Source organism: Pogoniulus pusillus, chromosome 7 (genome assembly GCF_015220805.1).
Source record: "Pogoniulus pusillus isolate bPogPus1 chromosome 7, bPogPus1.pri, whole genome shotgun sequence".
NCBI lineage: Eukaryota > Metazoa > Chordata > Aves > Piciformes > Lybiidae > Pogoniulus > Pogoniulus pusillus.
Window position 1 is genome coordinate 10,307,402 of NC_087270.1, and position 12,959 is coordinate 10,320,360.

The following is a 12,959-nucleotide window of genomic DNA, read 5'->3' on the forward strand; positions in this document are numbered from 1 at the left end:
CCACCTGGCTCCAACCTCCCTTCAGGTAGTTGTAGACAGCAATGGCGTCCTCTCTGAGCCTCCTCTTATCTAGTTAAACACCCCCAGCTCCCTCAGCCTCTCCTCATAGGGTTTGTGTTCCAGGCCCCTCACAAGCCTTGTTGACCTTCTCTGGACATGTTCCAGCACCTCAACATCACTCTTGAATTGAGGGGCCCAGAACTGGCTAACCAAACTGAGGCTAAGAATTGTTAGTGGAAAATGCTTTTTCTTTCCCGAGCATGGCTTCAGTAAGAGATCAGTATAGACAATGGAAATTCAATGCTTATATATTTTCCGTCACTAGAGTAGACATGTAACCTATTAATGTCTGTAATGTTAATAGCATCTGGGCAAGTGCCATCAGTTAAAAACTGTGATGCAGGTTTTTTTACTGCTGCTTTTATCTGATCCCTCTTATCTCTGTTTTATTTCATAAACCTATATTTTCATTTGTGTCAGGATTCACCTTGTGAGACACTATTATTTAGCTTACTCCTTCTCAGGTAGGAAGAATATCTGTAAGTCAGTGAAGTCAAACACTATAGGAGCATAGTTTAAGAGACAATCACAGAAATTAGCTGTTACTTTTTTAAGAGATGAATGAAAAAATTAACCAAAATAGCATTTTTTAAACTCAATGACAGTTAAAATTAGATAGTTCCATTCAAAATAATATCTTTAAATCAAGCAAAATATATCTGTGCTTTTTGCTTAACATGTGTGATCAGACGTTATTGAAAAATCTTGTAGTGAATGAATGCATATTTATGTTATGCAAGAGGTTTCCAGCTCTCATAAGTAAAGTGTAATCAGTTTGTGAAAGCAATCTGCAGTTCTGGCCTGGAATAATGGTACAAGCTTGGAGGTGTTTTTGTCAGACACTCTTACCGCACCTTTAAGTCACATTTCTGCTGAGAGGTAGATAGTAAATATGTGTTACTGCTCTCATGAACCTTAGATGCAGTTGTGTCTTCCAATAGCTCATCTGTGTGCACTGATAGAAGACAGTCTTTGCCATAGTGATGGGGTCAGAATGTCTTGTTCTGTCAGTGGCTAGCATAATGTATTGTTCTTCAACAGCTCTTTTTTAGGGAAATTTATATCTGCATATGTTTATTGAAATAGGTTTATTATTTTCTCTTTAAAACAATCTTTATACATGCTGGTTTAATTATTTTATTTCAGTAATGTCAGCAATTGAGATGAATGGGGTGCTTTCAAGACATTCACCTGTATTGTTGGTGTGCTAGTGTTCTCTCCACTGCAAAAATAGCACTGCTTTTAATTGTTGGTCATCACCCAGAAATGTAGTTGCAGTGGCCTGTCCTTTCAAAAGATACACTTCTAAATTTCTTCAGTATTTCTAATTGGATATTCAAATAGAAAACTATCTGTGACTAAAATAGAGATATTTAGATGGTTAAATAGGTCCCTGTCTCCTTCAGACTGGAATCAATATAAATCCTCACTTTAGCACAAGGTCTGAGAAAGGAGAGTTTAAGCTTCAGACATATACAGTAATTGTAGCTTTTGAACTAGTTGTCTAGAATTACTCTAGGGCATATGATATCAAGGTAAATTATCTGTTTCATACTAGAAAGATCATTCTTGTTCAACTGTTTAGATTGTTACTTGTTTTGTATAAGCATTCACATGCTCTATGGTATCAAGGTAAATTATCTATTTCATACTAGAAAGATCATTCTTGTTCAACTGTTTAGATTGTTACTTGTTTTTTATGAGCATTCACATGCTCTATGGTATCAAGGTAAATTATCTATTTCATACTAGAAAGATCATTCTTGTTCAGCTGTTTAGATTGTTACTTGTTTTGTATGAGTGTTCACATGCTCTATGGTATCAAGGTAAATTATCTATTTCATACTAGAAAGATCATTCTTGTTCAGCTGTTCAGATTGTTACTTGTTTTGTATGAGCATTCACGTGCTCTGTGGTATGTTTTGGAAGTATGAAACACAATACATATTTGCCTGTTTTTCCATGAGAAAGCACAGGTGATTAGTTTAAGCAATTAGCTTTCTAAAATTCATCTTGAGACAAAACCAAAAATGAACAAAACCCCTACCAAAGCAAGAAAGCCAACCAACACTAAAGACAACTATTATGATACTTTATGGCCTTCAAGATTCTGCAATAAGTTAAAACTGATTTTTCACCTCCTAGCCAATGCAAACTTATTCACCAATACAGAACAACAAAAAGGACATTCTTAGTCATAATAGAATTGTAAAACATCACAGAGATTAATATTGTTGATTTTGCCCTGCATTGGACGTTCTCAGTAAAGTAAAATGGTAAATAAGACTATTTCTGCAATTAGTTTGGAAATTAACTCACTTATCACTTTTAAGTCCTATCTGCCTTTGTTAAAACCTACAGTAAAATAGAAAATGGTGCAGTTTTGGAGTCTGAAATAAAAGGTGATAACTGACTTTAATAGCTCAGCTCTGTTGTTAATATCTCCAGACACAACAGTACAGAATGAGTTTTCTTTCTTATGGCCTTACTTCAGTGATGACTTCTAATAGCCTTCATGAGTAATCATTAAACATAATCTCAGTTTATGAAACCTCAAAATATGTCATGTATAAAAAATAATTCCATTCAAGATGAGCTCACAAAACTGAAACAGAAAAAGAGACAACAAAAAACCTTAATGGGGACAGAGTATTTTATACTTACAAACGTTGCATAACCGAATAGTATGTGCTCCAGAAAACTGAGGAAATAACAGCTTTTTTTGGATCAACTGTGGACAGTATATAGCTAACTTCGGAATTACTGTGCAAACTAAAGTTTTTCAAGTATTTAAATCTGATGTCCAGTTTCATACTATTATTTTGTTCCTACAAGGTGTATGATGGAAAAGACAGTTCTTCACGCTCTCTGGGATCCTTCACCAAAAATGACATGATGGGAGTTATCCTTAATAGCACCTCTAACCATTTGTGGATAGAGTTTAATACCAATGGATCTGATAGTGACCAAGGATTTCAGCTCACTTACACAAGTAAGTAGCTCACAAATATGGTCTGATTGACTGTTTAGCATGGAAGTGTGCATTTTTCAGATATATTGATTTCTTAGGATATGGTGAAGGTAATTTCCTAGAACGTACTGTGGTCAGCAGGCTGAGTTTTAATTGCTTGTGTGGCTGGATAGGCATTAGTAACTTCAGAATGTGACTAAAAGCAAAGTTGTAACCCACTTAATATAGAAAGTATTATTATTTTGAAGACTTAGGGGTTGGGCTTCAAAAAGAGTGAATTGTGATCTATGTGTGTTGAGTATATTGCCATTACACTGTAGAAGAACACTTGTGCAATGCTAGATTTTAAAGATGCAATATTTCATCTCTGCAGTCTTATAATTAAGAATACAGATGAGAATAAAGAGAGTACAGTGTGTGTGCACACTTGATGCACACAGTGACTACTCATCAGGATGAAAGGCTAGTATACTGGAAGGAAACTTGAGCAAACATGTTCTGATGAAGATTGCACTTACATCTTGGATGTAACTCATTACATTAGTTGTCAAAATAGCATGTAATCTGAGAGGGATAACTTCACTGACTACCAGTTTGTTTCCAAAGTAAATAAGCAGATATTTTGTCCAAGTTTCAAGGAAGCTCCAAGTACCCTTCCCTTCAATTTGCTGCCTTTTACCTTAGCTTCTGTGAGCTCTTGTTGGCTCCTGCAGAGCATCACATCATTCTGTGACACAGAAATGAAATCATAACTCTTTCTAGTGCATCTGCTGATTTCCCTTTATACTGGATCTAGCTGTGGAATAAGCAGGAACAATTTGCTGAGCCTGGTAAATCTAAAATCTTACCATGCTACCTTTAACTTTTTGGGGTTTTTTTCTTCTTACAGAACCATAGAGAAAGGGAAGTTTCTCTGCATAGGTTAAATCTATCAAAGTGGTTTGTTGTTTTTTAAATCAAGGTAACATATTCTTCAATTTTATATTTCAGAATGCAGAAAGAACAACTGGGCAATCTATTCTCATTTTCCCATAGACACTGTAATCTTTTGTCCCTTGGAAAAGGAAACAGAACATTTGTTTCAAAAATCATCTTTTTTTAAAGCTTCTGATTTCAAGGGACTTGAATTAGCTCCTTTCAACCTCTTCTGCAGTGATCAGTTCCACCTACTACTTAGAAAAGATTTCTTTGAAGGTGGAATTTTGCTTAATTTCTCCATTAAATGTCTTGATTTTTTTACACTTCAGTTCACAATTCTCTCCCATACCAGATTTTTTCTATGTAAGTTAACACAGGATAATTCATATCTTAAAGGTTTGTGTTATTTTTCCTGGCTCTTTGATTAGTTTTGAATTTCTGTGTGTTCTGTTCTTCCAAGTGTTTTCATATTTTCTGAAGTATGGAGGTGGAATTTGACGCAGTCTTCTAACAGTAATCTTAACAATTCTGTATACAGAGGCAAAACTCACTTTGCTGTGTCTTCATAACATTTCTTTTGCCCCCAAATCTTATCATGTGACCAGTTTGCAGCAGTTGAAAAGCTTATCTGCAATGACTTCTGTCTGCTCTTAACAAGACAATTCCCATTCTTAAATACAATCTAATTCCTTACTTTACAACATGGATTGTTTGAAATGGTGACCATCTGGCCAGGTGATTTCCATCAACTGTAACAAGAAAACTTAGTCTATGTTATTTCCAAACATTTCACTGTGAGACTTTTCACCATTTATAAGCTGATACAAGTAGAAGATGCATTCTTTTGGAATAGTTAGAAAATTGCCTGCAGTGCTGATTCCCTTTCTTTTGCTGAAAGCATTCAATCTCAACAGTATTTTAAAGACAGTAGAAATTTATACTCATTATTTGATAGAATTGGTCTTTGTGGTGCAATTCTGATGCAGTTACTAAACAAATGCATCCATTTGGCAAATACATCAAGCACAAAATTATAATTATCCGTTTGGATTAATCAAGCTGCTGTTTACAGCTGGAATTAGCTTCTGTGAAAGATTATTCTGCAGTTCAAATGTTCGCTTTTCTGACTGAATATAATGCCAGATACTTTAAAATCACTCAAACACTAGAGTTAAAACTCTGTTTAAATGAGCTCTCACTCATTTAAATGAAATGAAAATATGTTGAAGTGAATGAAATTGAATAACAAGTATCACAAAACTGTTAGAAACAGCTAGAAGAACTGACAGTAAATCATTCTGCCTATTCCTTATTTGGTTGCTGAGTTCTTACTGCCTACAAGGGATACACCAACTGCTCTTGTAGTCCTTTGTAGTATTGAAATTAATATTAGTGTGGCTTTGAAACTTGAAGTTTAGGATGGTTGCAATATCTTATTTAAAAGAAAAAGGTGACTGTTTCAGTTCTTTACAACTACCTTTCCATCTTTTTTAGCATTGTGAATTTTGTGGATTATGTCAAAGCTACAAATACAAGAGAAGAAAAAGTTAATGATCCATGAGAGTGGAAATGTGGATGTTTCCACTGTCAGAATCTCATTACTGATACAATAAAACAGAATTCTGTGAACTCAGAATCTAAGTAGCTTGTATGAATTATAGAAATCAGGAAATAGGCAGATATTAAGAGAAAATCTAGAAAGAATTCAGGTTCTACTGAAATCTGCTAGACAGGAATTGTTTAAGGATAAGAACTATAATGAATGGTAACTAGAAATTATACTAGTTTTATTCTTTGTTCTATAACTTCAATATAGTTGCAAGAAAATTGATTCAGCTCAGTGGTAAAGAGATTTTGTTACTGGTAAGGATTAAGAAAAAAATCATTACTCCTTTTTTTTGTTTTGAACGACTTAAAAATATTTTGACTGAAGACTAAAATTACAGTGATTTCTTTTTTTAAAAGGAAAGTGCTTCCTTTAGCAAGCACTTAGAATTTAGAAGTAACAAATTAGAAGAAAAAAAAATTAGACATAAAAAAAATCAGAAGAAAAAAATTAGAAGTAAAAAGAAGTTAAAAAAAGAAGTAAAAAAAAAGAAGGAAAAAAGAAGGGAAAAAATTGGAAGTAAAAAAAAATTGGAAGTAAAAAAATTGGAAGTAAAAAAAAAAGAAGTAAAAAAAATTAGAAGTAAAAAAATTACCAGGAAAAAAAGAAGGAAAAAATTACAAGTAAAAAAACTAGAAGTAAAAAATTTTAGAAGAATTCTCTTGTTACTTTAGCTTGGTGTTTATGGGGTAAGTGTGTACTAATGAGAGGCCATGAAACTATAAGATAAGCAGTAGCTGGATTCTGAGTCTATCAGAGGAGAAAAACCCAGGAGGAACAAAGAAGAAAACATGCTTATTTTCCTGTAAAACAAGTTCATAGAAAGTAATTTCTTTAAAACCAGGGTAGAAATAGCTTAGCAAGTAACACAGTGTGAATACGAGAAAGTGTCTGTTTTCACTGGTAGCACCTCTACACTGACATGAGGAGGAGTGATTGTTAGCATTCATCTATCAGTTCTGAGCAAATGGCAATGTAATCTTGACGGGGCTTATTTATTTTTATCTGAGAGTGATCTCAGCTTTTAATAGATTTTTTTTTTTATCTTAAATGTTTTTTATATACCAATCACAGAGGAAAGTGATCACCAAGACAGGTGTGCACAAGTGAGGTGCGCACTCCAGATCAATGTCTGCTGTTGGCCTTCCCATGGAATAGTTGGGGTGGTTTTAAAGTGGGAATTCACGCAGGAATTACCATTTTAACCAGCAGCAGTCCTCCAGAGCTGTTAAAGCCCTCACCCTGTCTATACAGGACAGGTCCATCACACCTTGTTTGAGGCGATAGACTCATTAAGAGCTATCAGTCCTGCCCTGCTACACGTATTGTTTTGAGACAGTAGAGAATTGCACTATCAAAGACAGTTCTTCCTTTCTTTCCTTTCATTTATATGTCCAATTAGAACTTTTCTTCCTGAGACACCTCAGGAAGAAATTATTAAAATAATCTATTTTGTGTGGGGAAGAGAAGATGTAGCCATAGGAATTCTCACAGAGCTACCTTTCCTCTTCACTCCTCTGGATGCAATCTTATTAATGACACAAAGTGACAGGCAGTAAAAAGCAAAACAGAGCTATCTGGTAAAATAAGAGGCTGCATCTTTAAGGAGCAATTCATTGCAGCCTCTGAATAATAACTAGAGAGTATCCCTGCAGCATCCAACACCTCCTCTACCACAGTCCTGACACAAGAAAAGTTTCAGACTTGGCTTTTTTTCCACTCACATGGAGAACTGAACTTACTCTAATCTATCATAAGTGCTTGTAAAACATTTAAAACAGTATTAATATGTTTTTGAAGGGCTGCAACAAAGAAGGAAGAAATAGTGAGAATAAAAGACTCACAAAGCTAATTTCTTTTAATGATATCTGAAGACAAATGTCGTGATACCATCACCCATCTACTCAGAAAGTTTCCTGAGGTTGTGATGTGTCATGAACTTTTACTACTGTGTATAACTGCTTTTTGGACTCAGACCTGAGAGCTTTCTTGAAGTTCCTTGCTCTGGCATTTGCCTGTCTGATACACCTCAAGCTGCTCTCTATCTCCTTTATCCAGATAACTGCTTTTTTTTTTTTTTAAGAGCAGCTTATCTAGCTCTTTGTGGCAATTTCACGGTTCCTCAGATTTGTGCAGAATAGAACAGAAGAAAGCCTCACTTATCTGCCTTTACCTTGGAATCCATTGTAATGAGACAGTGGAAGGGTCCGTCTCGACAATACTGACAGGTATTATCTGTGGGAACCTGCCTGGCTGCAACAAGCCACTCAGCAGTACCCTTCCTGTGTGCTTAAAAACATGCAGTTAGTTAGAGAGTTTATCAAGTCTGAAAACCATGCAGAGATTTGTGCATCATCTATAGCTAGATTCTAACTTTTGAAGGCCTTTTATGCACCAGCTCCTGATTTGCTGCTGTAGGTTAAAAGTTTTGAAATACATTTCTCAGCCATGATGCATTGGTTTGGCATTCACATTGTTCTCTTATTGCCAAAGACTGCTCTAATTTTAAGTTCTCTGTTACAAACTTTCTCTACCTCTGCATCTTTCAAGAGGTAGTGTAAGTTAACACACAGACTCGTGAGTCCGATTTAGCATGATCTAAATCTGTACAAATGACTTGAACCTAGACACTGACTTAAGCACAGTCTGAACTGGTATTTAATTTAGTTTGTTTCCTATTCTGCAGTAATTGAAAATGTGACAAGTATGTCAGTGAAAACAATGTTCTGAAGCTGCAGATTCAGTCAATTATCTTAGCACACAGTCTCAAATTCACAACTATAGTACCTTTGCCTCAGGCTATGTAGTGTTAGTTAAGCAGAACAATCCAATAATGAAAAGAAGCTCTAGCAGTTTTCTTTCAGTAACTAATTGATGTATGAGATCTCTTGCAGAGAAGTGTTCATACGCTGCAATCTAAATGTAACACACAATTAAAAGAGAATAAATAAAGGGCAAAAATCATTAAATAAGAATGTCTTAACCTACACACATATATATTCACAGACCATTTTAAGAGCAATATATGTGTCTAACCCCAAATTCATGTAAGCTTTATTGTATGCATAGAAAAATCTATACTAAAAGAAAATCAAGTTCCAAAATTGAGAATTGAAAATGTAATAAATGTCCAAAATAAGGATTGTTAGAAAATGTAGTTCAGTTTGATTACACAAAATTTGATTACAAAAATTATGATGTCCTACTTAATGACATGATCACGTTATAGTGTCTTTCCTCTCTACTCTCCCGAAGTGAAAATGCCTTCTGCTTCCAATATATTCAATACATTTCAAACCATCAGGGTTTTTTTTCCTATATTTTGTTTCTTCTGTTTAGTAGAAGAATGTCTCTGATATCTTAGGACACTTAAGCAGAACTGTCAATATCTTAGCGTTCTTTTCTCCTTGCCTACTTAGACCTCATGTTGTGTGAAAAAATGATTATTTCCATTTTAGGATTATTGTCTCAATCCTCTCTGTTTTGGGAAAGAGGAGCTAGAGACAATGCCCATGAGAAAACGGCAACCATTGACATTATCACTCAACTAATTGTCTTCTTGCTCAGCAATTATTTAAGTAAGGTAGACGATCTGCACTTAGAAAATGAACTTTCTTGCAAGCTCCTTGCTACAAATTCCAATGTAAGATCTTTTAGCTGACTTACTGTTAATTTACTGCTCAAGTTATGAAATTATATATATAAACTGCAACAGTGTAACTATAAAATTTAAGCAATACAAATCATAGAATCAAGCAGGTTGGAAGAGACCTCCAAGATCATCCAGTCTAACCTAGCACCCAACCCTATCCAGTCATGTAGACTATGGCAAATGTAAAGATAATATTTTGTTGCATGCTGTTACATGAAAGTAAATTCCCTTACAAGGTTGACTTGTTTATTATTTTAGATATTTCAAGTCATTTGGGCATGACCTTGAGATCAAAGTTTTATTCATAGATTTCTTATGATTGTGGGTTTTTTTTTCACTTTCTCAGAACTGTTGAAATGACCTTTTTTGAAGTAGCAAAATTTACAGTCCATTGTATAACCATTTAAATAATACTTAAATTCTTTCCCATAAACTTTATTTTTTCATGGGGAAAAAAAGTCTGGAATGATTTTTTAAGAGAAGTTTACAATTTTAACACCTTCTACTTGGCAAGCATGTAGAAATATGTCTGTTTCAAAAGTGTGCCTCCTTTGATCTCTTTCAGCTTGCCTATGGTAGCATGTAAAATAGTCAATCACTAAGACGTAAAATATTTAAACCTTCCTCACAAAACTTTATCCAAGATGAAGAGGTCAAGGCCTGGTTTTATCCTCATGCATGCAGCCCATGATAATTTCTCATTCTGGGCTTTTCTGATTTCTGATACCTCACTGTAGCCATATAAACCAAACCATTTCCTTTCTGTAGGCTTTTCTATCATTTAAATGGGGTAGGGATTTCGTAATTAGCATGTTTTGCAGCACATAATAATGAAAAATTCCTTTTCTAGACTACTTTAAGCTTTAACAGGACAGAAATAGTTCTGAGACAGAAAGGACTCATTTTTATTTGCCAGGAACTCTCATTTTGAGTAGTATTAATTAAATGAACTCTTGTGGATGTCTAAGATGCTACAACTACAGAATGACTTTGTTGACACTTACATGCATTGAGAAACCCATTATAGGCCCTGAACAGTCATACTTTTAATTATTTTTGGTAGTTCAGAAATTATTCTGCATAAAACACCTAGATTCTGTTTAATGAGCTTTAATTACTTGAAAATTCTATAAGACTAAAAAAGTTCTTAGTGTTTTCAATCTTTTCAAGTTAGCTTGCATGTGAAGTATTAACATATTTGTTAATATTTCAATATATGGACTGAAATAGGATTTCTGTATGAGTTTCTTTTTTTCTTCCTGAGTAATCAGAAAATATTGTACCTCATCACTTTCAGAAGCTGAAGATGCATTCTGCATAACTTATGATCTCTGTCTCCCTTGGCAAGTAAAAGTGTAAGGACATCATTCCTTTTTCACTGAGCAGATCCCACACAGTCTATACTTAATGGTCTAGTACAGTACATAACATAATTATTAGAGTATATTAAACACTATTTGAAGTGCCATGGAATGTGCTTTTAATTCTTTCAGTGCTTAATGTATGAGAGGGAAAATCTTCTAAACATTCATAATAATTAATCCCTCCTGGCTTCTCTTGTGAAGTTTTTCTGTACATTAGCACTGTTGCTATTTTAATAGTATTTCCCCATCTGTAATCAACAGCAACATGAATAAGAAGGTTTATAAGTTTACTCATCAATGGTACTCAGATGATTGATAGTGTTTTCCCTCACCTATATCAAGTTTTCAGGGCCTGTTCTTCTTTAGAGTAGACATCCAAAGTTTTGCAAATGGCCAGCTGGTTTTCTTTTAAAGGTATTTTTACAGTTTTCTGGAGTGGGCTCTCTGTTTAGAGTTCGTTCTGCAAACTGTTAGACTCCACAGAATCTCCACAGAATTCCATGCTTTTTTGTATTACCAAGAAGAAATTGCCTCCAGTTTGGTTTTTTTTTTGTTGTTGTTGTTCTTGTTTTTTTTGTTTGTTTGTGGACTTTGGGTTTTCTTCATGTTTCATTTTTGTTTTGCTTTACATTGTTTAGCTCTGTGGCCACAGTATTGCTTTACTTACTGCTTATAGTGTTCTGGGGTCATATCCAAGGTCAGGATTCCATGATCATTAAAATTTCATCTGTGCAGTATCAGAACCGCCTGCAGTGCAGATCTGAACCTATAAGGAACACTTGATCTGAATCTGAACACAGATCTGAATCTATAAGGAACTCTTGATCCAATTCCTGTACAATTAGCTGGAACATTCAGAAGGAAGTTTATGATCTTTTGTGTCTTTATGCCAGTATCATACATGGTTTGGCATAAAGTCAAAGTGGCATTGACGATTAATTAGTTTATCCAACATAAAGTCAATAAAGTTAACCAGACAAAAGCCACTGGGCCAGTTTGCACATGGGACCACAGTATTAAGGGCTGTGCTGTTCCGTTTATTTTACTGTCAGTTGAATTGTTTCCTTTGTTTTACAAATGTTCTCTTCTACCTGCGTGGGTAAAGTTTTAATTGCCATAATACACACACACTATATGGCTTTACACTGCATAGAAAATGAAGCAGCTATAAGGGGGGGGAAAAGTGTTAAGTAAATTGTATTTTTCATTTCAAAACACATGAAAAGAACATTTGCAGATATCTCACAACTTTATCAGCCTCTTTTAAAAGCACACCTTGGCTACTTAGAATCTCTGAGAGTCTATCTTAGAGGCACATAAATAATACTTTCCTACTTCCTACTGAAGACATATTTGAGATGATCCAAACTGAGCAGATTTCCTTCTACTTACTAATGTAGATGGAACCACAGTACTCATAATAATTAAACTAATTTGAAAGAAGTCATAATTAATAGTCTACATACATTACAGACTAGTCAATTTTTAGCTTGACAACTGGTATTTCATCATTCCTGATCATTTATATTAAATATGATAGAACCAATAATATTACATAAATGTCAAGAGGTAACAGGCAATCATCAAAATGTATTCTGACTGCTTTGGTTTTAAGTGACTTTTATCAGTTGATTGTTCTGATAATACTATAGTGAAATTGAAGAATAAGATAATCAGCAGCAGTTTGCTAGTACAATAATCTTTCTCAGCAGTAAGCATATTGGTAGATTTTCACTGACTGCTGGCTCAGTTCAATGTCAGGTGTGATGTTTTGGTCATTACCTGCCCACCTACAATTCAGAAATCACCCAGTCTAGACTCGCCAAGACAGAAATTAGTGAAGCTTTATATGTACAGCTCAGCACAATATACAGACAGGTATTTGCAATCTATACAGCTATATACAGTAATATACAAGTTAAAAATACAGAAACACAGCAGCCCTCCCAGAAACCAGAGTCCCCAGGAGGGGTTCCCAACCTCTCTTCCCCCTCCTTTCCACCCCTCTCCCTTACCCTAGACTTTACCTTAGGTTCAGGATGAGTTTGGAGAATTGGCCAGGTGGGTTATGAAGCAGATGGATTAGTTACACAGACAGCAGGTTAGAGAGAGAAGTGCATGAAGCCAGAGACCAACTCTGTTGTCTATGTTCATGTTCTTGTTTTTATGCATTTCAGCAAGCCTATGAGTGAAGTAGCCATCACCATTGTTTTCTTTTCACAGCCTATAATGTAATTCTTTACACCAAAATATTTCTGCTGGCTTCAAACTAGCACATCAGGTAAACCCAAACACTGTGACTGTAAGGAGCTCTCAATTGTGTTTCCCTTCTGTGAAAGTTCATGGTGTCTATAACACTGGATGTCTGCTGCAACATTTCAACAATGA

General features: G+C 34.9%; 1 protein-coding gene across 1 annotated transcript in view; it reads left to right on the forward strand.

Annotated features, from left to right (window-relative positions):
- Window positions 1–12,959, forward strand: part of CSMD1 (CUB and Sushi multiple domains 1) — a 1,024,926-nt gene that overhangs the window by 835,522 nt on the left and 176,445 nt on the right. The window contains exon 23 of the mRNA XM_064145849.1: window positions 2,896–3,052. Coding sequence (XP_064001919.1) covers window positions 2,896–3,052 — 157 coding nt within the window. The remainder of the gene's footprint in view (window positions 1–2,895; window positions 3,053–12,959) is intronic.